The sequence below is a fragment of the Camelus dromedarius genome, chromosome 10 (assembly GCF_036321535.1).
Source record: "Camelus dromedarius isolate mCamDro1 chromosome 10, mCamDro1.pat, whole genome shotgun sequence".
NCBI classification, from domain to species: domain Eukaryota; kingdom Metazoa; phylum Chordata; class Mammalia; order Artiodactyla; family Camelidae; genus Camelus; species Camelus dromedarius.
Window position 1 is genome coordinate 78,796,548 of NC_087445.1, and position 23,910 is coordinate 78,820,457.

The 23,910-nt window shown below is 57.9% G+C and overlaps 1 protein-coding gene across 7 annotated transcripts in view; it reads left to right on the forward strand.

Annotated features, from left to right (window-relative positions):
* The first annotated feature begins 5,828 nt into the window (after window positions 1-5,828).
* The window catches only part of CACNA1B (calcium voltage-gated channel subunit alpha1 B), a 173,457-nt gene continuing 155,375 nt past the window's right edge, over window positions 5,829-23,910 (forward strand). For 5 of the 7 annotated variants that reach the window (XM_064490849.1, XM_064490850.1, XM_064490853.1 and 2 more), the window contains exons 1-2: window positions 7,075-7,302; window positions 10,762-10,901. In XM_064490849.1, coding sequence (XP_064346919.1) covers window positions 7,210-7,302; window positions 10,762-10,901 — 233 coding nt within the window. In that variant the 5' untranslated portion in view covers window positions 7,075-7,209. Of the gene's footprint in view, window positions 6,241-7,074; window positions 7,303-10,761; window positions 10,902-23,910 lie in introns of those variants that run through there. The other 2 variants (XM_064490856.1, XM_064490855.1) reach the window with 2 other exon arrangements.

The window sequence follows — 23,910 nt, forward strand, 5'->3', positions numbered from 1 at the left end:
CGTCAGGACAGGGTGGCGCTGGCACGGACCAGACACGGACCAGACACGACCGACGGGGCGGAGTCAAGGCCCAGAAGTGAAGCCCCGCGTATGTGACCAAATGATACGTGACACGGCGCCGAGGACACTTGGTGAAGGACAGTCTGCTCAAGACGTGGTGCTGGGAAAAGTGCATGTTCACACACGGAGTGAAGATGGGTCCCGTCTTACAGCACTCACAGAATTAACTCCAAATGGATCAAAAACTTAAGTGTAAAACCCGATGCCATAAAGCATAGGGGAAAGTTTCTTGACACTGGTCTTGGCAAAAATTTTTTGGCTATGACGCCAAAAGCACAAACAACAAAAGCAAAAAATCAGCCAGCGGGATTGCTGCAACCAGCTGCAACCAGCGAAGGCAGCCGTCGCCAGACGGAAGGGCCGTCTGTAGAGCGGGAGGAGATGTTTGCAGACCAGGGTCTGATAAGGGGTTAGCATCTAAAATGTATAAGGCACTCTTACAACTCAGCAGCCAAAACCCCAAATAATCTAATTTAAAAATAGGCAGAGGACCAGGCATTTTTCCAAACAAGATGTTACAAATAACCAGCAAGTACTTGAAGAAGCGCTCGACGTCACTAGTCATCGGAGAAGCGCGGATCACAACCACAGTGAAGCGTCGCAGCTGTCGGGATGGCCGTCACCAGACAGACAAGGGGCAGAGAGGGTTGGGGAGGCCATGGGGCAAAGGGGGCCCTTGTGCATTGTCGGTGGGAATGCACATCGGTGCAGCCTCTAGGGAGTCTCCTCAGAGAAGTGAAAACGGAGCCACTGTGAGATCCAGCAGCCTCACTTCCGGGATTTGTCCAAAGGAAGTGCAATCGGGGTGTGGAAGAGGCATCTGCACCCCCGTGGTCGCAGCAGCGCTGTTCGCGAAAGCCCAGACATGGCGATGGTCCCTTTGCCCACTGACGGATGAATGGACAACGAAGGTGTGAGAGAGGTGTCCAAGGACGCATACGAGGTGCAGACAGCCGTAAAAGAGGAAGCAGTCCTGCCACTCGTGACACTGGGATGCGCCTAGCCTCGAGGGCGTTGTGCTGAACAGAGTAAGTCAGGGAGAGACAAATGCTGTGTGATCTCATATGCCAAACCTAAAAAGGCCGAACTCATAGGAAGAGTGGAGCGGTGGCTGTCGGGGGCGGGGGCTGGGGGAAATGGGGAGCTGCTGGTCACAGGGAAGAACTTGCAGTTAAGATGAGTAGGTTCTGAGCATCTGTGTCCTGCGTGGTGACCATAGCTAACAATGCTGTACTGTACACTTGGAAGTTGCTAACAGAGTAGCTCTTAAGCCTTCTCACTTCAAAAAACTAAAGGTAACTTTGTGAGGCGATGAGTGATGAAGGTGTTAACCAGCCTAACTGTGGTCCTCATTTCACGACACGTATGTGTGTCAGATCAGCTCTTGTGCATCTTAAACTCACACAGCGTTGTATGTCGATTCTGTCTCAATGAAGCTGGGGGCTGGGGGCGCATCTCAGGAGGACGGAGGACGTGCGGGGCCGGGTCGGGGACAGTGAGAGAGTGGTTTCCACGCTGTTGCCAGGCACGCAGCAGGACCAGCTCGGGCCCCTGAGGACTTCCTGGGGGACAGTAGGTGACACATGCCTGTCTGGTGTGTGGCCTTATGCAGGGGCTGGAGCCTGGTGGAGGCATCCCCAGAGGTTTGAGGTGAGTAGGACAGAGGGTGAGGGACCAGGGAGCCCTGCCAGGAAGGGGGTAGGGGCAGGAGACCCTGAGGTCATGGGTGAGGGAGCCAGCGAGCCAGCGAGCCAGCGAGCCAGCCGGAGGCCTGGTGGGGGGAGGGGTGCAGCTGAGGGGTGACAAGGTCCAGGCTGTGTCCTGACTCCCTCAGGCTCAGTCTTCACCCCTGTCGTCGCACTGTCGTCCCACCACGTTCTTCAGTGACTCTTTTTTGCGGCCCTGGATCTGGGTTCAGATCTGCTCCTCCTCCGTCTGACCTGCAGTGCCCTTTTCTCCCTCCCTGAAGTACCCTGTTTCTGGTTTCACTGATGAAGCAGAGCCATCAGGAAACAGTCCCCTCCCCCTACCAGTTAATCCACCAGCCCACCTGTACCCACGCTGCCTCACCTGTCTTCCCTTCCGCTGCAGCCATGAGCCATCTCGTGCCCAGACCAGGCAACACATCTTTCTTCTTGCATCAGCCCCTGTCTCTCTGTGGAGTCATTTCAACCAGCACAGTCCGGTTACTTCCCTGCCTTCAGACGCACACAAAACTCCCTCAGTGCCGCGTCTCTCTAGCTGTTGTTCCATGTCTCTGCTCCCTTTGTAGGAAAACTCACTGAACAGACTGTGCACCTGCTGTATGCACTCCCTCCCCCGAACAGGCTGTGCACCTGCTGTATGCACTCCCTGCTGTATGCACTGCCTCATGAACCGTTCTTGTTAATGCACTCCACTCAAGCTGGTTCCCACTCCTCTGTGGGAACTGCTTTTGTTGAGGTAACAGGCACCTCTGTCTTTCTGTGCCAAGGACTGATTGAATGTTGGCCCTCATCTCTCGGGATCTCTCGGGATCTCTCAGTGTGTTGTCAGACCATGACGACTTCTCTCTAGACACGTGCCCCTCCTCATGGCCCTGGAGCCCTCACTCTCCCATTCCTCCCCTCCCGCAGCTCCCAGCTCCGGCTCCTCCTCTTGTCTCCTTTTCATGCTCTCAGTTCTCGCAGGGCACCCAGGGGCCTCTACGCTGTCTACACTTCCTCCCTCATGATGACAGCTTCGGAGTCAGGCAGGGCTCTGGCAGGGCAGCACTCTCAAAGGGACCGCCTACTATGAATTGTGAGGGAGCTGTGAGTCCTCCCGGGAGAGGACTAACGGCCCCAGGCATTGGCACTGATCCTAGGCTTGCAGAAACAAGGGTGGGGCGGCCGTAACCTGATCGGGGAGAGAAAGAGGAGGGATGAGATGGCCCCCGACAGGGGTTGGACCTGCAGTTGAGGCTGCTAGCCATCCTAGGTGGTCCAGCAGGAGGGAGCCAGGAATGAAGACCTTGACCTCGCTCTCTCCTTCCTCCAGGTGCAGAGGGGCCACAGGTCGAAGGAGTGAGCTCTGGGGTCACCATGTAGCCAAGTAGGACTCTGTGGGCCTTCCCAGGCACAGACACCCCTACTCCGGGTCCCTGCCTCTTGTTTGTAGAAAGGCTGTAGCGCCCTGGGCCTTCCCCAAGTTCCAAAGAGCAGCATCTAATCAGAGACGTGATAAAACGCAGAAACAAAGGAAAACAAGCAAGAAGAAATAGTAATAGTTAGATATAAAACAAAGTCGAGCCCTTGTTCCCCTCAGCACCTGTAGATCATATTCTGAGCCATGTCTTTGAGTTGTTTGACGGACACTGAAACCCCACCAGGTGTTAGACCTTTACTGCACGCTGCCCACCGGCACACAGACTCCAGGCGGTTAGAACCAGACTGTCCATGGTGCTGGTTCCCAAACATCACCCAGTTACCTCACCACCAACCAGTCAGAAGGGTGTCCGAGAGCGGATCACACACCCTGAGGACCCCCCCCCCAACCCTGTCTTTAAAACCTCCTCCCTGAAAGACCTGAGGGATCCTGGGTCTTCTGAGCATGAGCTGCCTTCTCCTTCCTCGGCCCCACATTGGACGCCCTGCTGTAAATGCTGCACTTTCCTTCACCACAACGCAGTGTCTGTAGACTGGCTTTACTGCGTGCGGCTGAGTGGACCGAAGTTTGGTTTGGTGACATGCACAGGTCAGCACATGGCACAGAGCACAGTGGGGGTGGGCGGAGAGGATGGGAGCGGCAGACAGGAAGTATTCACACAGCTTCCCGATTCTTGTCTCCAGCTGTGACCTCTTGCAGCGTTCCCTTTTTCTTCCCAGCTGAGTAAACCCTGATTTGTCTGGAGCCAGTGTTTGCCCACCTCAGTGGAAGATGGCATTTCCAGTCTTCTTTGTGGTGCATTGGCTTCCCCACCCTCTTGAAGCCAGGAGTGGTACATGGCCCAGGTCTGCCCAATAGAATTTAAAGAGAAATTTTCTGGGAAGTGTCTGAGAAAACCTTGCTTTGCTATAAAACACTATCTTATGTTTATTTGTTTAAATGGATGTCATTTTTACATCTTCTCCTTCCTTTCTATCTGGGATGGTGGTGTAAAGACATGATGCCTTGTGCTATGGAAGCCACTTTGGGCCTTGAGGCAACAAGCACAAGGACGTGTGGGAGAGAAGGATGGAAAGAGTCCATATTCCTCAAATGGCATACTTTACAGCCTTTTATTACACGAGGTTAACACTGTATTGTATAAGTTACTGATACCTGGGAACTGGGTTGCTTACCTCTGAATACATCATAGGAGGTACATGTGCTGTGCCCTGCAGTCTATTCTGCACTCAGCAGCTGGAGCAATCCTTTTAGAATAGGAGTCAGATGACGACCTCTCTACTCAGAGCTTTCCTTTGACTTCCTCCCATCACACTAAGAACAGAAGCTGGAGACCCTACCTCAGTCTGCACGGCCCCGAGATTGCCACCCCAGGGCTTGTGTGCTCAGTGTCTTGGTCTCACTCTGCCCATGTCACGTCTCTACAACCTTCAGGACCACGCGGAGATCACTTCCTGAAAGATGTCTCCTTGACTGGGTGGTAGAGAAGCCGCCTGCACCATCTCTTGAGATCTTTTCTCCTTGTGCTGTAGTCAGGGCACTTGCTGCTGCCTGGTGGCGCACACGGTATTGATTTGCTCTCCTTGTGTTGGGGGAGGGGACACTTGCCTTCCCTCCTCTGTCACTTACCAGAAGTGATTCTGGAAAGTCTTCTTATCTGAACGTCGTGAGAACCAAATGAGCAAATCGTGTGTGAATCGAGTAAAACCATGCCTGGCACAAAGTAAGCCCTGTGTGAACATTTGCCATTCCTTATGTAAGAATGTCTACTCCATGAAGGCAGAGCTGGGAACCTGGTGCCTAGCTTCTAACAGGTGCTTTGTGGGGATGCAGACTGGATGGATGGATGGATGAACAGCATACAACAGGTTCTCTTCAAATTTTTTACAAAAGGAATGGTGGAACACAGGAATTTCTGAATTGAATTTTGGAGCTGATTCAGTGTATGCTGATGGGAAGGTCTTGGATTTGGTTGAGCGTGGAGGGGCCCTAGGACAGGACTGAGCATCCTGAAAATCCAAGACCAGGGAGTTGAAAGCATCCTTTATACGGATGTTGAAGGCCCAGGGAAGATGGCAGGAGAGGGCCCGGGAGCCAGCATCTTCTTGGAAAAGGCCAGTGGTCACCAGCGAAGGGGAGGGGAGTTGAGGATGTTGCTGCTGGGGGAAGTGAAGTGTGGAAAGAACCGTGGGGAATAAGGGGCCTAACCCTCCTCATTTTGGGCTCCAGCGTCTGGCAGCTGGTGATGCCTCCTGAGGGGAAAGGAGGGGTTCGTTTGTGCTGCTCAGCAAGCCGTCGAGGTCTCCCAGCCCCGCCCAGCTCCTGGCCTCAGCCGCCCAGTTCAGCATCTGGCCAGCGCCCGGCTGGGGCTCGAGGCCCGAGGCCCGAGCCTGGCGAGCGAAGAGCGCACGCTCGCCGCTCCCGCCCAGCCTGCGCGCAGCCGGGGAGGACCCGAGGGCCGAGGCGCAGCCCGGAGGGCCGGCGGCCGGACCGGCGGCGGGGCCAGGGCGGGGGCGGCCGACTGGGAGCGGGGCGGGCGGGATCCGGGCGGGCGGGGCGGGCGCGGATTGGCCGGGCGCTGCCACATGACTGGCCCCTTATAGGGCGTGGTGCGGGCGGCGGAGACGGGTGCGGCGGCGGCCGGCCGGGCGAGGTCCGGTGTAGATCCGGCGGCTCCGCGGCTGTTCCGCTCCGAGCGCCAGGCGCGCCCCGCGCCCTCCCATCCCCGTGGGGCCTCCGGGCCGGGGGATGCGCGCAGCGCCCGGGAGCCATGGTCCGCTTCGGGGACGAGCTGGGCGGCCGCTATGGGGGCACCGGCGGCGGAGAGCGGGCCCGGGGCGGCGGGGCTGGCGGGGCGGGCGGCCCGGGCCCGGGGGGTCTGCAGCCGGGCCAGCGGGTCCTCTACAAGCAATCGATCGCGCAGCGCGCGCGGACCATGGCGCTGTACAACCCCATCCCGGTCAAGCAGAACTGCTTCACCGTCAATCGCTCGCTTTTCGTCTTCAGCGAGGACAACGTCGTCCGCAAATACGCCAAGCGCATCACCGAGTGGCCATATCCTGCCTGGGGCTGGGCCGGGCGGGGGCCGGGGGCCGCCCGAGGTCGCCGGGACGGGGAACGGGCGCGGTGTCCGCGCCCCGCCGGGTCTGGGAGGGGCGGCCTGGGCAGGGGGCCGGGGCGGGGGCCAGTCGCGTGCGGCGCCCAGTGGCCATCTTTCCCGGGGCTGGAGGAGGGTGCGCCTTGGGGAGAGGCGCATCGGGTCGGCTTCGCGAGGAGGGGGCGGGGCGGGGCTCTGGGCCCTCTCGGCGTGCGGCGCGCGTGTGTGTCTCTGTGTGTGTGTGTGTGTGTGTGTGTGGTTGTGGTGGTGGCAACTGCAGGAGCGGGGTGGACGCTGGGCGGAGCCCCCTGCCCCTGGGCTTGTTCCTTCGTTCCTTCTGTCCGGGTGCAGAGCGCGCGGCTAACCTGGAGGGCACCCGAGGGCGACTCGGCGTCTGTGTAGGTGTGAGCATCCCGTGGACGCGAGCTCGTGCGCGCGCCTGGCTGCAGGTGCCTGCGTGTGTGTGCGGGCATAGCATGAACCCGGTGCTGCGCGTGCGTGCGTTCGGCACTCTCGGTACATGTATGTTCACGTGCCTGTGTAGGTACATGTGGCTACGTGTGTCTTTAGGCTGGAGTGTGCGCCTGCGCGAGGTCCTTCCTCCAGCCTTGCGCGGGGGGCGCACAGCCCCCTCCCTCGGGGCGCGGGAGCCGGGCGGAGCCGCGGAGGAGGCGCTGTCCGCGGTGCTGACGGCCGCTCGGACTTGCGGAGGGGCTGGCGGCCGCCACTGCGGAGGCGTCCCTCGTGGCGGCCCCCTAGGATGAGGGCGGGAAGGGCGGAGTGGGCTCCTGATACAGCCATTCTCGGCCCCTCCGGAGGCGGCCTCGGCCTGGCTGCAGCACTGCGCGCTGTCGGCCTTGGCCTCCTGGCCTCTCCTCTTTGGCGCCTCCTGGCCTGTCCTTAACCCACGCACTCCGTTCGAGTACATGATTCTGGCCACCATCATCGCCAACTGTATCGTACTGGCTCTGGAGCAGCACCTCCCTGACGGAGACAAGACGCCCATGTCTGAGCGGCTGGTGAGTGCGGTGGCGGGCCTGAGGGCGGGGCGTGGGTGGCGGCAGCTTGTCTGCCTCGGAGACCCCTTAGGATCTGTGACTGAGTGCAGCTGCCTGGAAGGGTGGTCTGGGCAGCTCCTGTCTCCTTCAGTGGAGGAAAAAGATAGAACCCGGGCAGCTAATACCTCCCTGAAGGGGCGGGGTGGGGGGTGGCCAGCTCAGCCCTGATGGGGAAGGGTGGCCTGAGAGAGGCCATTTTAGCCAGCAGCTGCTCTGCCCAATGCCACTAGCCACCATTACACCCTCCTTGTCCACAGCCTTAGGCCTTGATCTAGGAAACTTGGAGCTAGAGCTGGGGTGTGGGGGTGAGGATCCGTAATGGCCCAGGGTAAGGAACGTCAGGCTCTGTGAATGGGGGTGGGCTGGCCGCCCACCCTTCCCTGCAGGGCTGTGACAGTCTTCGGCCTCTGCGGTGCAGCCCCCAGTCTAGGGACTGTCAGCCTCTCCTTCTGGCTTGTCTTCTCTGGCTCTGCCTGGAGCCCCTTCCCATGCGCGGCGCTCCTTCCCGGACTTCCCTCCCAAACATCCTGAGTCGTCTTCACCGACTCCTACCAAGAGCTGCACAGACCCCGGTGGTGTCCCCTTTTGAAGTTCAGAGTGGCGGGAGTCAGGGCACCAGGTCAGGGTCCCTGGAGGGTTGGGGCACAGGGAAGGGTGGTGGTCAAGGAGGTGGGCCCCATTCCAAAGTGAGCCCCCAGCCACCCCCGCTGCCCTGGCCCCTTTGCCTGGGCTTGGTGTTGGCTCCTGTGGGCCTGAGAGACTGAGCTTCAAAGCAGAGAGAAGGAAAAGCAGGTGCAGGGATCTGGAAGGGGCCTGGGGCCTGGCTGGAGAGCTGCTGGAGGTCCTGAGGTCCCTCAGGAGAAACCACTGCCCCATGGGCACCCAGAGGCCAATCCCTCTTCCCCACACCGTGGCTAGCGGCCGACCCTGTCCCCACTCCTTTCCCCAACTTCAGCGGGGATAAAAACAGAGCCTGTTCAATGCTCTGCACAGGCCCTGAACTCCTGGTCAAGGGGTGGGGAAGGGGAGACAGAGTAAAGCTGCCCTGGGGCTGCTCTCAGCTGGGTGGGGCACCACAAGAAAGCACAGACGTGACAGCCAGGAGACCAGGGGTTTCACTGAAAAGTCGTTTCTCCGCGCATGAGGAAGCCAGGAGGGGTTTCTGTTGTGGGGGTCGGAGCAGGGAGTGTGAGCAGCAGCGGCACAGACACACCACCAGGCAGAGTGGGCGTGGCCCCTGTGCTCGACTCTTGCCCAGGTGTGGAGCCAGACTGGGTCACTTGGCTTCTTTGGGCCCCAGGTTCCGGCTGGTAACATGGGCCCCTTGCCTGCTGCGTGCTGGTGGAAGGTGTCCACTCTGCAGGCCAGGGAAGAGGGTGAGAGAGAAATGGGGTTTCAGGCAGGGAGCCTCGATTGCCAGGCCACAGGGCGTGGTCATTTTTCCAAGGAGGTCCAGCAGGGGTGGGGCCAAAGGGAACCAGGCCAAGGGGTAGTGGCGGGGGTGGGGTGGGGCAGGGAGGCCAGTGTACAAGCAGTCAGCTCGGGCCTGTCCGAGCTTGAGTAAGCCAGCTACGCATTCAGCCAGGTCTGAGCTCCTGCTCCATAGGTCAGGGAGGGTTTGCTTTGTGCAGGAGGCGGTTTGGGGGCTGAACCACTGGGAAAGCGAGCGAATGTGCTTGGAGGCCTGAGGAACCCTTGACTGATCCCTGTCCTGTGTGCAGGCACAGGCTGGAGGCCTTTAGAGTGGACAGAAGGCCAGAACATGGCGGGGGCAGCAGCGGGCTGGGCTCAGGCCTGAGGCTGAGGGGCTGCTGCTGGGAGGGGGCTGTGGGGTGTAGCCGGCTTGGGGTAGGGTCTCCACAGCCCCCTGTCTCTGGGGGCTTCCCAAGTGGCCTTTTCCTGGAGCCCCAGCTTGCAGCCTCACTCTGGCCCCCTCAGCCCCTTAGCTGAGGGCGGTCAAGGGTGGGGCTGGGGGAAGAGCTATGAGGGGAGGGATGTGGGCAGGGGCCCTGCCCCATCTCCTGGCTGCTCTTCTCCTTTCCGTCCAGAGGCTTTCTATAAGCATCTGCTTGCTGAGGCCCAGCTGTTACCCACGAGGTGGTCCGCAGCCTCTTCTCTTGCGGAGAGGGGACCCCCAACTCTACCAGACCAGAAGCCTCCGGGGGGTGCTCTCTGACATGAGACAGCATCAGGGTAGTAGGACACAGGCTGGGCCCCTGGGGCGGCAGATTCCGCCCTGCCCTGCTGCGGGTCAGCTTTGGGTGGGGGTGGCCCAGGTCGGATGGGAGAGCCCTGGAGGGCAAGCTTTTTGGGGAGGGAGGCACAGGCTGCCAGTCCTGAGTGGGAACTGGTGGCACCCACAGGGAGCCAGCCAGGCCCTCCCCTCCCCTGCAGCCCCAGGCAGCCAGTCCCAGGGCCCCTCTCTGGTGGAGCAGCCTCTGAAGGGCAAGTCCTCCTGGGTTCCCCTAGTCCCGAGGGCAGGACCTTCCCAGCACCCCTTCATCCACTTCTTAGAGCAGCAGCCCTGGAGCGCAGGTGTCCGGGGTCTCAATGCAGGCTGCTTCCCACGCTGACCTGTGTCACTGTGGTCTGGCTCCCGGGGCTCTGCCTGCCATTCTCCCCAAGTGTGTGGTGCCCAGTCATGTACCACACCATCTGTGTGACTGGTGCACACAGCTTGTCCCCACCTTGCTCAGAACTAGAGGCCCCCCCCACCCCCATCGGTTCTCTGTTTGTTGATTGACAGGTTGGAGGAACGGGAGACGACCCACTCCTGACCCCCTTCCTTTGCTCATATGGTTCCCTCTGCCTGGAATTCCTTTCCTTGCCACACAGCTAGTGCCTCACCCTCAGAGGCTCTCTGAGGCCCAGCTGTATTTGCTCCCACCAAGACTCACATGCTTTGATTAACCAGAATATGTGTGCTGAATGGCTGAGTGGGTTCTGGGCTGTGCTGCAGGGGCTGGGGTGCCATCCAGGCTGGGGGTAGCGCCCAGAATCAGACCCAGGTCACCTCTGTGCCTCTAACAAGCTGGGAGTCTCTGGCCCGGTTCCTTGGCCTCTCTGTGCTTCCATTCTCTCCAGCATGGGGACGGTGACAGTATGTGACACACACGGGGCGTTGTGACTGGGACCGCCCCAGTGCATACAGGAAAGCCCACATTGTAGTTTACCCTGCCAGGGCTTCTGGAGCTGGGAGCCCCGCCCCATCGTGATTAGGTGTTACCTGCTGTGGGGACAGGGCCACCTTCCCTGCTGTGGGGACTTGACAGCGAGCAGACAGGCCCATGAAGGAAGTGTCAAGCCGAAGTCGGTGGGCCCCATGGCTGGGTCGGGGGGTCGGAGCTGGCACAGCAGACGTGGGGCCCTCGCCAGCCGTGTGCTGGGCGCTAGTGACCCTTGCTCTGTGCTTCTCCCCAGGACGACACGGAGCCCTATTTCATCGGCATCTTCTGCTTCGAGGCCGGGATCAAGATCATCGCCCTGGGCTTCGTGCTGCACAAGGGCTCCTACCTGCGCAACGGCTGGAATGTCATGGACTTCGTGGTGGTCCTCACAGGGTGGGTGCTGGCCCGCGGGCACTCTGCATGGGGCAGGGCGGGCAGCAGTGTCCACGCCGTGGCCCTGATGTCCTGTTGGTCCTCACAGGGTGGCTGCTGGCGGGGCGGGCACTGTTTCTCCCCAGGAGGTGCCTGAGCTGCAACCTTTGCTGAAGGACCACTGGCCGTGCTCTGTCCTGGGGCAAAGCTTACCGACAGACCACTGTGCTGTGGCTAGGCCCCTAGGGCGGGTGAGGGCCCTGGGCCTTATTTTGGAAACCCTGGGCTCCAACCTTGCTTCTGTCGACCCATGACCTGGGAGTCACTTTTGTGCGCCTGCATTTCCTGTCTGGAGGGCTCGCCGGCTCGCGTCTTCCTGGGGCTCTGGGGCTGAGCTTGGACGAGGCTGCGCCTGTGTCTTGTCACGGTTTCTGGTTCCAGGAAGGTGCTTAACTGGTGTGTCCCACCCTTCCCCCACTCTCCTTCTCAGATGGACCCTGATGATCACCAGCTTGTGATTCCCAAACAATCCAAGAGATCCGGAAAGTCGATTTGGGATGGGCCGGGTTTGGGGTGTGGGGAGAACGCTCTGCTCTTCATCATGGAGCCCCCCTCCCACTGCCTTTGAGGCCTCAGTCTTTGCACCTGCCTGATGGTGGAAACTACATGATGGGTACTAAAGGGTCTCTGCCCTGTTTCAGTGGCTGATAGGCTGAGGCCGGGCTGAGCTGATGTTGCCCCGGCTTGGGGGGGATGGAGGTGAGTGCCTAGGGAGTTGGCCCCACAGAACCTGTTTGCACAGCCCAAGGCCCAGGGGCCCCACCCTGCGGGACTGCCGCTGTTCCTCCTGGGGCCCTGTGGTCTCACGGAGGCTGGGAGCCAAGACCAGGGAGCCCAGAATGCCCCTTCCAAGGGAGAAGCCTTGGTTGTGACTGGGGCCTCCGTCCTGTGCTGCCTGGTGTGGGTGGGGATGTGTGCGGAGACGGTTTGGCTGAAGGCAGGGGAGGGAGGGGGTGATGGGGAAGCCCCAGGTCTGGGGCTCCAGCCTCTGCAGGCTCCTTGCTCGTGAGGATAAACAGACTTGGCTAAGTGGTCTCTGGGCTCCTGAATGAGGACCTGCCCTGTCCTGGCCCTGCCCAGAGGTGCCCGGACCAGAATTGAGGTGGCCCTGTCCTCAGAGTCACTCCCTGGAGAGATGACGGAGCTGTCGGTGGGCCCGCCTGCCCCTGCTTTACTCTCGGTCTTTGGGCCTGTGGCTCCAGCCTGTCACCAGCTCTGATGGGATGGGCACCTCTAAAATCGGATAGAATGGATTTTCTGGGCAACTCTCTGATTTTCTTCCATTTTTTCCAACTGGCTGAGAGGGGAAGGCAGTGGGGAAGTCTTCTGTTGGGTCATGGTTCTGCAGCGCAGGGCTCCGTCCACACCTGCCGCTGGCCAGGGGCGCTCCCTGCCCGCAGCTGGGCGAATTTGGGGCCTTTACAGAAAGCCCTCTGAGGTCTGCTGGTGTTGCTGGTGGGGGCCCGGTGAGTCAGCTCCCCAGGGGCAGGGTGCCCCACCCCAGATCCAGTGGGCTCAGTGTAAGCTGTCGGGGAGCCTGCTGGCTGTTTACATCTCTCTCCCTCTAGACATGTGTCCCTGAGGGCAAGAATGGTGTCCTACTGTTCAGGGCGTCCCCAGGGTGGCTCAGGGCAGGACCCCAGGAGAGGTCATGGAGCGTCTGCTGGGTTAATGGGTTATTGAAGCGTCAACCTCCTGGGAGCTGGGCGGGTGGGGGGGCCCTGCCTCCTGGGGTGCTGTCCTCAGGCTTGAGTGGGCCGCTGGGAGCTAGGCGGGGAGGCAGGAGACCCCACCGACCCCTTGGCAGGACCCCTGGGTCTTCCAGCCAGCACCTCCTGACTCCTGGTCCAGGGGGCCCAGTCCCTCCGGAAGGGCTGGGGGGACCTCCTGAGGGTGCGGCTCTCCCTGGCCAGTTGGCCCCCGGGCTCCAGACGAGTAGGATGGGCTCACCTGGGCGCTCCGGCAGGAGGGCCCCAAGGTCCCGAGACCTTGGCTCGGCCCCGACCCAGCCTTGGAGACCCGCCCTTAGTCCGTCTCTTTTCCTGTTTCTCCACCTGCTCCCACCTCCTCACTGTTCACGGGGGCCTCTCCCCCTCCCCGCCCACTCTCCCTGCCGCCTCCCTGACTCACTCTCCTGGTCTTTGTCGCCACATTTGACCTCCTCCGCCTGTCTGACCCTTTATCTCTTCTTCGCCTTTTCTGTGTCTGTTTCTTTCCCTCCATGTCTGTTTCTCTCTCTCTCTTTCCTCTCTCATTCCTCCTCTGTCCCTTTCTGCTTTCTGCCTGTTTCGTGTCTTTCGTCTGGGTCACAGAGCCTCTGCTCTTTCTGTGTCTGCAGGAGGAGGAGGCTGGGATGTGGCACCGATGTTTCCCAGGCCCCCTCTCCCGCACCCTGCCTTCAGCTGGGGAGGGTGACCTGTGTTGAGGGGGTGGGCACATGCTGCCCAGAGTCACATGGGGGAGCTGCTTGGTTGCTTCTGCTCGTGACACACACAGACTTGTGAACCTGTGTGTGAGTGTGTACGTGCGTGCATTTGTATGTGTGTGCATGGGTGTATGCGTGCACGTGTGCGCGCGTGTATGTGTGTGGGTGCACGATGGAGGGGGCCCTGGTCCGTTTTTTGGGGTGAGTGCTGGCTGGTGGGGAGTCCAGGGAAGAGCCCTAACCCTAACCCCTGCTGAGCTGAGGTCCCTGTGGATAGCTGGGGGTGTTATTTCTCATTACTCTGTTGTTTTTAATTAGGGCTTATTTAATTGGTACTCAGAGGGCTGGAGGCCGGTGGTGGGAGGGGAAGACTGGCGGGGGAGGTGCTGTTGCCTGGTGAAGCCCGACTTGTCCCCCGAGGCCAGCCGGGGTCCCTTCTGCCTCTGAGGCTGGCATGTAGGTGGCGGGTGGTGCCCTGGGCGGGACCAGGGCCCCAGCCCACATCAGGGCAGCCTCTTAGCCTCACAGCTGGGCCTGGAAGCTCAGCCTGGGCGCGGGGTCGGGGTGCAGCGGGCGCGTTCCTCTGGCCACTCGAGCTGCCCCTTCTGGCTTCCCCACTCATTCCTCGCTCGGTGGTCACGTGTTTGTTCAGAGTTGTTGCGCCTTTGCCGGGTGCTGAGGACACAGTGGTGACCAGGACCCCCGGCCCTGCCCTGTGGGCTGTGTTCTTGGGACGCCTGCCTAGCTCTGCCCTGTTCCTCTTAGTACCCAGAGCCTCCTTGTAACTGGGCGTAGCGCTTAAGTGTCATATTTGGGGCTTCCAGGCTGTTTCCTTTGCCCTCGGCCCTGAAAATATGCTGGGCAAGGGCAGGTCTCCACGGCCTGGGGCTAGATGTGCGCGGAGACCACTCGGTAGGTGAGAGTGAGGGCACCGGCACTCATTTTCCCACACAGAACCCGGGTAAAGGAGGACACAGTGGGGGCTGGGAGGCTGCTGCCTGGCGTAGGGTGGTCAGAGAAGGCTCAGGAGTGAGGTGACCTTTGAAGGACATGAGGTGGTGAGCCACCTAGATGTTTGGGGAGAGGTGGTGGCTGGAGGTGTCAATACCAGGGCACAGGTGTGTCCATGGCCTTTGGAGCCTGAGACCAGGCAGGGTCCCCGGGGGAGCGGGGAGTTTGGAGGAGAAGCTGCCCATGATGGAGCCCAGGGCCCCCCGACTTGATACATTGGGACTGGCAGCGAGGTGGGTGGGGAGGCAGCAGAGTGGACATGGACGGTGTTCCTGGGAGGAAGAGCAGAAGAGGGGGGAGGATGGACAGTCGAGAGTGGCGGCCGGCGACTCGCACGTGGAGGGCTCTTGCCGAGAGCAGGAACGGGCGGGGTGGTGGTGAGCACCCGTGGCAGCTCCGCCACCTTTGAGGGGGTTTTGAGCGGAGGGAGTGGGCAGAGAACTGGGCGGTGGCAGGAGGGAGGGGAGGGGCGGACGGGCTTCGTTAAGTGGGCCCACGTGGTCCAGGAGGCGAGGACGGACGGGCGACGCAGACCGTGCCGGAGGGAGTTCCCGGTGGATGGCGGGGAGGTGGGATCCAGGGTCCCCAGAGTCCACGCTGGTCCCTCTGTGACAGTGGGCGGTGGGAGGATGGGCTGAGTGTGCGTGGGGCCGGCAGATGAGAGAGAGGAGGTGCTGCAGGAGCCTCTGGCTGTGCTTGTACCGAGGCCGGAAGCCCCGCAGCTGGGGTGGGGGGTGGGAGGGGGTGGAGGCTGATGGGCGGGCACAGGAGGGAGGGGGAAGGGACGGAAGGGTGGGAGGAGGGAGAAGGGAGGGACCCCTCCACCCACATCCCCGCCTCTCGCCTTCCCTCTGGCTCCTCTGTTCACCTTCCCTCCTCCACCCCTTGACCAGCTGGCTGGCCGTCCATCCTCTCCTTTGCATTGGTCAAGTGCTCTGGTTGCTGGGGACACAGCAGTGGACGCGGCGGCCGCCTCCCTGGGGAGACGGAACAGTGAGGGCAGTGAGGAGCAGAGGGCCAGGGAGGATGGTTCCTCTGGGGTCAGGGAAGGTCTTGAAGGAACACCTTGTGCAGAGGAGCAGGCAGGAGGGCAGTGGGCCTCCCGATCCTGGGCAGGGCTGAGGGTGGAGGTGCGGGGAGGCTGCGGCCTGCGGTGAGTCAGGGGCCGCACCGGCTGGAGAGCTGACCACGGGGAACAGTGACCCGGGTGGTGGCCGTGGGGGCTTGGCCCAGGTGGCCTGGAGGAAGTGCTGGCCTGGTTGATTGTCCACAGGAAGCCCACTGGCACCCCGCATGTGGCACACAGGTGTCTACCCCATCTGTAACCACCCATGTGTGTCCCAAATCCTGTCGCCACCCCCCCCAAGTCCCTCAGGAGCCCCCAGCCCACCTTGGTCCTGACGGGTTGATTCCACCTGGGACTTGGGGCTGGGGAGGGTTCCCTCAGACCTCAGGGACCTCTTCCTGCTGGCAGAGAGCCCCAGAGTATCTGGGGCGCAGAGGCCCCCAGTGTCCCTGCCCCGTCCTGGCCCCAGCCTGGAGGTTCCTCAGGGACAGTGGAGAGATGTGTCCTGGCTCAGGCAGGTGGCTCCCCAAGGGGACATTTCCAACCACAGCCGCTCATTTCACTCCAAATTAAACTGGGATTTCTTTCCAGGACGTGTAATTAGAGCTCAGGGTCCTCCCTCCCTGGACTGGGCCTCCTGTGGGAAGAAGAGGGCTTGTGGGCTGCGAGCTGCCTGGGGAGGGCAGCCTGCCCTAGGGCGTGCACACAGGCCTGCTTCCCAATTCCGGGTTCCCGGGAGGCCTGGTGGACACCGTGACAGAAAGCGCCCAAGAGCTCCGGGGAGGGCGCCGCCCCGGGGCAGGAGGGGTCCAGCAGGTGTGGACCAAGGTGACCAGTGACACCGTCCACATGGAAACCAGGAACTCTGCCTTACCATGGGTGGCCAGTGACTACACAACCGACTGTAGGGTGACCTCGTTTGAAGTAACAGGAGACACCGTATGTGCGTGACCAGCGACACTGGGCTTGCACATGGGCTGAGCACGGCGCGTGTGCCAGCGTGGGCTCTGGAGCAACGTCGTGGCCATCCCAGAGCCAGCTCCACGTGGGCTCTCCCCGTCCTGTGGCTGTGATTCTGCAGGCTGGCCCTCCGGTGCCCGGTCAGGTTGGGGGTTGCTGGGCTTTCTTTGCATCCCCAACGGAGGCTAGAAATGGCTGGGACGGAGGAGGGAGTGAGCCCTGACAGATGGCTGCTGGGGCAGCAGAGGGAGGCTGTCGGGACCCCCACTGCTGGGGGTCTGAGGTTGGGGTCCCTCTGAGCAGCGTCCGTGAGGCATCGCTGATGATTCTGAGCGGGTCTGGCCACAGGGCTCTGCAAGCTCTGCTGTGCGGCGGTGTGGTTGAGAACTCTACTCCCAGGGTGCCCAGCCCCCAGTGTCTCCCTCCTCACAGTAGCCTCCCACTGGGCTGCTCTGTCCTTGGGGACAGGCTGAGCCCTGTGCTAGACTATGTAACTCATGAGCCGGTGGGCAGGGCAGATTCCGGCTGGGTGTTTAGTGAGGACCAGCCTAGTCCCCTGCTTGCTCTCTGTGTCTCTGCTCTCCTGCTCCCCACCCGCTGCTTTCTCTGGTTTAGGGTTCTTTGCACTTTCCTGGCTGGGGGCAGGGGGGTCCTGCCTGTGGACCCCACTCCACGTGTGGAGGGACGTGGCTGAGGGAGAGCCCCCACCCGCCCAGCGCCGAGGGCCTGGCGATCCTGGGCAGGAGAGGGAGTCCGGGCCGCCCGGCCTCAGACCTAGAGCTCAGCTGAGCTGTCCCGGGGGTTCTGGTCCTCGGTGCTCTGGCCCTGGGGCTGCTGCAGCCCAGTGCCCACTGGATCCCAAGCCTGGCCTGCTATCTGTGCCTCTGTGCCTGGTGGACCTGCAGAGGTCAAAGGAGGTCAGGTTCTTGCTGGCTGAGGGCGGGAGCCTTCACGGTGGGTGGTGGATACACCTGCAGCTGTTGGGTGGAGTTGGGCTCGGCTGGGCCTTGGATTTTCCCTTCCTGCCCAGCTCTGGCTGCTTCCCTGTCCCCACATCACACTGGTGAGCCATGAGCTGCAAATTCACACTGAGGTGAGAATGGTTGCTAATGTCTTCTTGTGTTACTAGGCCTGGAGCCAAAGCCAGTCCCTAGCCTGGAGAAGCAGCTGGGAGAGCAGATGCAGGCTGGAGGGACAGTGTTCCCTGCCGCTCATCCACCTCCCCACTGGTGCTCCCCACCTCCCCAGGGGTGCTCCCCCACCTCCCCGTCATGCTCCCCACCTCCCCGGCTCCTGGGCTCTTCTCCACCCTGAGCCCCGCCCTTGCCCACTGCTTCACTCCTGGGCCGTTTTCCATCCCAGCTGCTTGTCAGACAGATTCCCTGCAGGCCACCTGTAACAGCTGCCTGGGGTGTCCTGTCCTCACCAGCCAGCCGTCCTGCTGCTGCCCCACTATGCGCCTCCTTTCTCCAGGTCTCAGCCCCATCCCTGGGGCGGCGTTCTGGGAGCCCCCATCACTCCCGGCAGTGTCACCCTCTCCCCGGAGAACAGGAGCCCAAGCCCTTGTCTGTCCGGCCAGAGGGGTGCTGGGCTCTCCAGTCCCTGCTGGACGTGGGTTTGTCTTCTCAGCTCACATCCTCTTCTCCACCTGGCTGGCCTCTCTGCCTGTTTCCCGCCCCTAGAGGCTTCCCTCCTGGCTGCTTCACGGCTTCCCCGTCCCTCTGCTGACAGACTTTCCCCTGGAGAACTGCGTCCGTCAGAACGCCACGGCCGGGGTCAGGGACTGAAACAGCCGATGTTTACAGTCTCCCAGTCTGGAGGCTGGACGTCCAAGGTCAAGGTGCCGACAAGGTTGATTTAGGTGGACTCTCTTCCGCCTTCTCCCTGGGTCTTCACGTGGCTGCTCTGCTGTGCAGACACAGGTCTCTGGTGTCTCTTCCTGTTCTTACAGGATACCAGTCCTGTGACATTAGAGCCCACCCATATGTTCTTGTTTAACCACTTACCTTCCAAGAACCCCATCTCCAAATACAGTTCCACTGGGGGGTTAGCACTTCCACAGAGGAATTTGGGGAGACACCGCTGAGTCCATGGCAGACGGTGGTCAGACTCCAGGCTCCTCTGGACTAGCCTCTCTCTGGCCCTCTCCACAGTGCGCTGATGCCCAGTGTAGGGCAGGTCCTGTGGGGCTGAAATCCCACTGGAGAGTAAGGATCCGGCCTTGGCGCCTGTGGGCGCAGGGTGCCATATGGCTGGTCCGGGCATCCGGTCTGCCGTGTCTGGCGTGTTGTGGGCTCAGGTTAAATGTCTGCAGAATCCAGCATCCTTCCCTCTCCACTCGCCCTTTGTCTGACTATGGTCCTCTCTCACTCCTCCTGATCGTCAAGCACTGAGGATGGCCTGGGCCCCCGCCCACCCCAAGACCCTCTCCAGCCCGGACCAGCCTGGGGTAGGGCACTGCTGAGCCTGCAGGAGGCAGGGGAGGCCCTGGGCGTGGTGCAGCCTCCTGTCCAAGGGAGGGAATCCCTGAGGGAGCCTCCGGCAGGGCATCCCCCCCCCCCCGCCTCCCCCACATCTGCTGCCTCAGGCCCTGGTTCTGAGAAAGCCATGTGGAGGGCGGGGATGGCCTCCGAGATGAGCAGGAAGTGAGAGCTAATCAGTGCTGGGCACAGCGTCTCCCCTGGGACGCCATCTGAGACCCACCAGCCCCGAAACACCAGGCTGATGTGGGACACTGAGAGGCACCTGCTCGGGAGACGCCTGGCCACCCCCAGCTGCCCTCCGGCCCTGCCCCTGCTCCTGGGGGTTGGATTTGGTCTCCGTGAGGGGCTTTCCTCCAAGGTGGTCACATACTCATGCTTCTCCGGGTCCACGGCCTGGGCACACAGGCAGTGTGAGCCCAGGGCCGTGGGAGGAGGCAGGTGGGCAGCGGGAGCTCCTGAGACGTGAAAAGGGGGGTGACAAATAGAAGCCGACTCTTCTGTGAAGCTCCCTGTGTGCTGGCCGCTCTCCTCATGTGCTCACCCTACAGGCGTCCCCAGCTAGCTGCTGTTAGTAACATCCCCTCACAAAAAGTTAAATATTTTATTCCGCGCTAATTGTAGACTCGCAGTATGAGAGAGAGTGCTGAGTGTAACGTCCTGTAAAACCGCAGCGCAATTTCACAGCCGGGATGTCGGCATCAGCAGCCCAGGCACAGACCACCCCCGCCGGGACCCCGCCTGTTGCCCTTTCGCAGCTGGTCCCACAGCCCTGCGACCTCACCGCTCCTTAATCCCTGGCAGCCACAATCCAGGCTCGTGTCCATACCGTTGTCACCTCAAGAACACTGTATAAATGGAGTCATCCCTTTGGGGGCCGGCTTTGTGCACACAGGGTAGCCCTCTGAGGGTGGTGGAGTCCGACTGCTGCACGTGTCCCTGGCTGCGCTCTTCCCTGCCTGTGGTCTCCTCCACCAGTCACCTATTGAAGGACGTGTGTTGTTCCCGGTGTCTGAACGCCACCCACAAGGCTGCGCTGCACGTCCTGCACAGGTTTTGTGTGAACATAAGTTTCCACTCCTCTGGGATGAACGCCCAGAGGTGCAATTACTGAGCCATATTGCAGTCGCATGTTTGGTTTCTAAAGAAACTACCAAACTGTTACCCAGAGTGGCTGTACCATTTTACACGTTTCTACATTCCCACCAGCAAAGAATGAACAGTCCAGTTTCTCTGCATGCTCGCCGCTGTCTGGTGGCGTCCCTGTTTTTCATTTTCGCTGTTCTGATGGGCATGGAGTGACGCAGCACGGCGGTTTTGGTTTACATTCCCCTAGTGGCCTGTGATGCTGGACAGCTTGTGTGCTCACTTGCCGTCTGTGTCTGTTGTGTTGAAATGTCAGCTCACATATTCTGCTCAGGTTCTAACTGGGTTGTTTGGTACTTTTCGATTATCTCCCAGTCTGTAGCTTGTTTTTCCTCCTTGTAACAGGGACGTTTTGCAGAGCAAAAGTTTTAAATCTTAATGAAGTACAATTCATCCGTAGTTTTCTTTTATGTGCAGGGCTCGTGGTTTTAAGTCTAAGAACGCTTTGCCAGCCCTAGGTCATGAAGAGTTTCTCCTGCTTTTTTCCTGAAGGTTTTATTATTCTACATTTTGCACGCAAGTCTGTGATCCATTTGAACTTAACTTTTGTAATAGGAGTGAGGTTTAGGCGGAGGGATTTTGGTTTGTTTTCTTTCTGCACGCAGGTGTCTAGTTGCTTCAGCACCAGCTATTTAAAAGGCCGTGTTTCCTCTGTTGAATTATTTTGTGCCCTGTCAGAAATCAGCTGGGCATGTTTGTGTGGGTCTCTGCTGTCGTGGATCTCTGTGTCCGCCCCTCCAGGGTTTCTTGTGGTCTTGATCACTGTAACGACGTAAGTCTTGAAACTGGGCAGATTCATTCCTCCCACTTCACCCTTTTTTAAAAAAAACACAAACTTTCTTTAAAAATATTTTTGTTTATTTGCTTCCATATAAGTTTTGGAATTAACTTGTCAATATATACACAAAATCTTGATAGGAATTGTATAAAACCTGTATGTTAATTTCCAGAGAATTGATCTTTACTATGTTGATCCTTCCAGTCAATGAACATGGTATGTCTCTCCATTTATGCAGACCTTATTTCAGGGTTCAAGTCCTGTGCATGTTCTGTTAGGTTTGTATCTAAGCTTTACTTTTATTTTTCATGGATACAAATAGTATTGTATTTTAAACTTCAGTGTCCACGTCTCCATTTCTAGTGTATAGAAAACAGTATGTTTTTGTATGTTGATCTTTAATTCTGCAGCCTTGCGGAATGCACTTGTTAGCTCCAGGAGTTTTTTTTTTTTTGTTTTGTTTTTGTTTTTTTTTAAGAGTCTTTGGAAGTGTCTAGGTAGACAAGTGTGTCGTTTGCAAACAGGGACAGCTTTCTTTCTTTCTTTCCGATCTGTGTGCCTTTTCTGAATTCCATTTCTGCCTCGTTACCCTGACCAGGACCTCTGGTACTAACCTGAACGGGAATGGTGAGGGTGGACATCTTTGCCTTGTTCCCATCTCAGGAGGGAAACGTTCGGACCCTCCCCATTAAGTGCAGTGTCTGTGTGGGTCTTATTGATGCTCTTCATGAAGTTGAGGCAGTTCCCTCTATTCTTGTTTTTCTGAGAGTTTTTGACATGAGTCAGATTTCTTCGTGTCAGTGTCAGATGTCATCAAAAGCTCTTCTGCACTGATGTGACCCCGTGACCTTTTCTTCCTTGGCCTGTTAATATGGTGGATTACAATGATTGGTTTTTGCGTATTGAACCAGACTGACATTCCTGGATCAAACGTGGTCATGGTGTATCACTCCTTTCTATGTACTGCTGAATTGTATTTGCTAACATTTTGCCGAGTGCTTTTGCATCTGTATGTATGGGGGCTATTGGTATGTAGTTTTTGGTTTTTGATACTATCTTTGCATGGTTTTGCTATCAGGGTAGTACAAGCTTCATAGAATGGATTTGGAAGGGCTCCCTTCCTCATTCTGTTTCCTGGAAACCATTGTGTAAAAATGCTGTGAATTCTTTTTTAAGTGTTTGGTAGAATTCTGCAGTGAATCCAGTTGGGCCTGGAGACTTCTTTTTTGGGAGTTTCAAGCTTATGGATTCAATTTCCTTAACAGCTATAGGGGTATTCAGATTATATATCTCCTGTTAGGCGAGTTGTGGTAGTTCGTGGGTTTTCTTGTGTGTCTGAGGACGTCGTCTGAGTCGCCGAGCTGTGTGTGGGGCTGTCCATGGCAGTCTCTCGCCGCCCTCTTGGCGTCTGCAGGGCCTGTGGTGGTGGCCCTTGTCTCGCTTCCTGTGTTTACTTCTTCTCTCGCAACCTCCTCCTCTTTTAGGGGGAGGGTTAGTCTTGCTAGAAGTTTGTCGAATTTATTGATCTTTCAAAAAACCAGCTCTTAGTTTCACTGATTTTCTTTCTTTCTTTTTTCCCCCTCCTTTTACTTCTTTCTGCCCTTGTTTTATTATCTCCTGCACGCTGCTTGCTTTGGGTTTGTTTTGCTCTTCTTTTCCTCCGTTCTTGTGGTGAGAGCTTAGAATAGTGATTATACTTAGATCACATCCCTCTTTTCTGGTGTGTGCACGTAGCATATTAAATCTGCCTCTCAGCACGCTTTGGCTGTGTCTCACACATTTTAACATGTTGTGTTTTCGGTTTAATTCAGTTCCATGTGTTCTTAAATTTTCCTTCAGGCTCTTCTTTGACCTATGGATTGTTTGGAAATGTGTTGTTTTGTTTCCAAATGTTTGGAGATTTTCCAGTATCTTTCTGTTGTTGATTTCTAGTGGATTTCATGCGGCCAAAGAACATACTCTGTGCTTTTGAGTATTTTAAATTCCTTAAGGTTTATTTTAGGCTTAAGAGATGGTCTGTCTTTATGTTTCATGGGCGCCTGGCAAGAACGTGTACACTGCTACTGCTGTTGTGTGGCGTGTTCTGTAGATGTGGGTAGATCCTGTTTGTTGAAGGTGCGATACTCTTCTGTACCCTCGCTGTTTTTCTGTCTGGTTGCTCTGTCAGTTGTCAAGGGCCGCTGAGGTCTCCATTTATAATTGTGCATTTGTCTGTTTTTCCTTTCAGTTTTATTAGTTTTTGCTTCACATGTTTTGTGGCTCTGTTGTTGAGTACATACAGGCACACCTCATTTATTGAGCTTCACTTTATCGCAGATAATGCACTTTTTCCAAACCAAAGTCTTGCAGCAACCCTGTACTGATTGAGTCTATTGGCATGATTTTTCCAACAGCGTCGGCTCACTTTGTGTCTCTATGTCACATTTTGTTAATTCTTGCAATATTTCAAAACTTCCCAAGAGATTACAGCTCGTCGAAGGCTCAGACAATGGTTAGCATTTTTTAGCAATAAAATATTTGATAATTAAGGCATGTACATTTTTTAGACATAATGCTGTTGCACACGTCATAAACTTTAGTATAGTGTAAACATACTTTTACACGCACTGGAACCAAACAAACTTGCACGACTGACTTTACCACGATAAAGCCGTGGCTGGAACCACGGGGTCTGGAACCGGACCCGCAGTGTATCTGAGGTGAGCCTGAGCACATTCAGGAGTCCTGTGTCTTCTTGGTAGATTTTATTTTCGTATGTCCCTCTGTCTCTGGTAGTTTCATTCGCTCTAAAGTCTGCTTTATCGATGTTACAACAGTCCCTCCACCTTTTCTTTGATTAATCCACCACAATATATCTTTTTAAAAAAATTTTACTTTCAACTTGCCTGTATCATCATGTTAGAAGTGAGCTTCTTATAGACAGCCTATAGTTGGGTCATGTTTGTTAATCCACTTATGCCAAGTCTGTCCTTTATTTGGCTTATTTAGACCATTTCCACATAATAGAATTGACATGATAGAATTATTGCTCTGTTAGGGCTTAAGTCCACTATTTTATTTTTTGTTTCTATGTGAGTTCTCTGTTTTTTCACTTCTCTGATTTC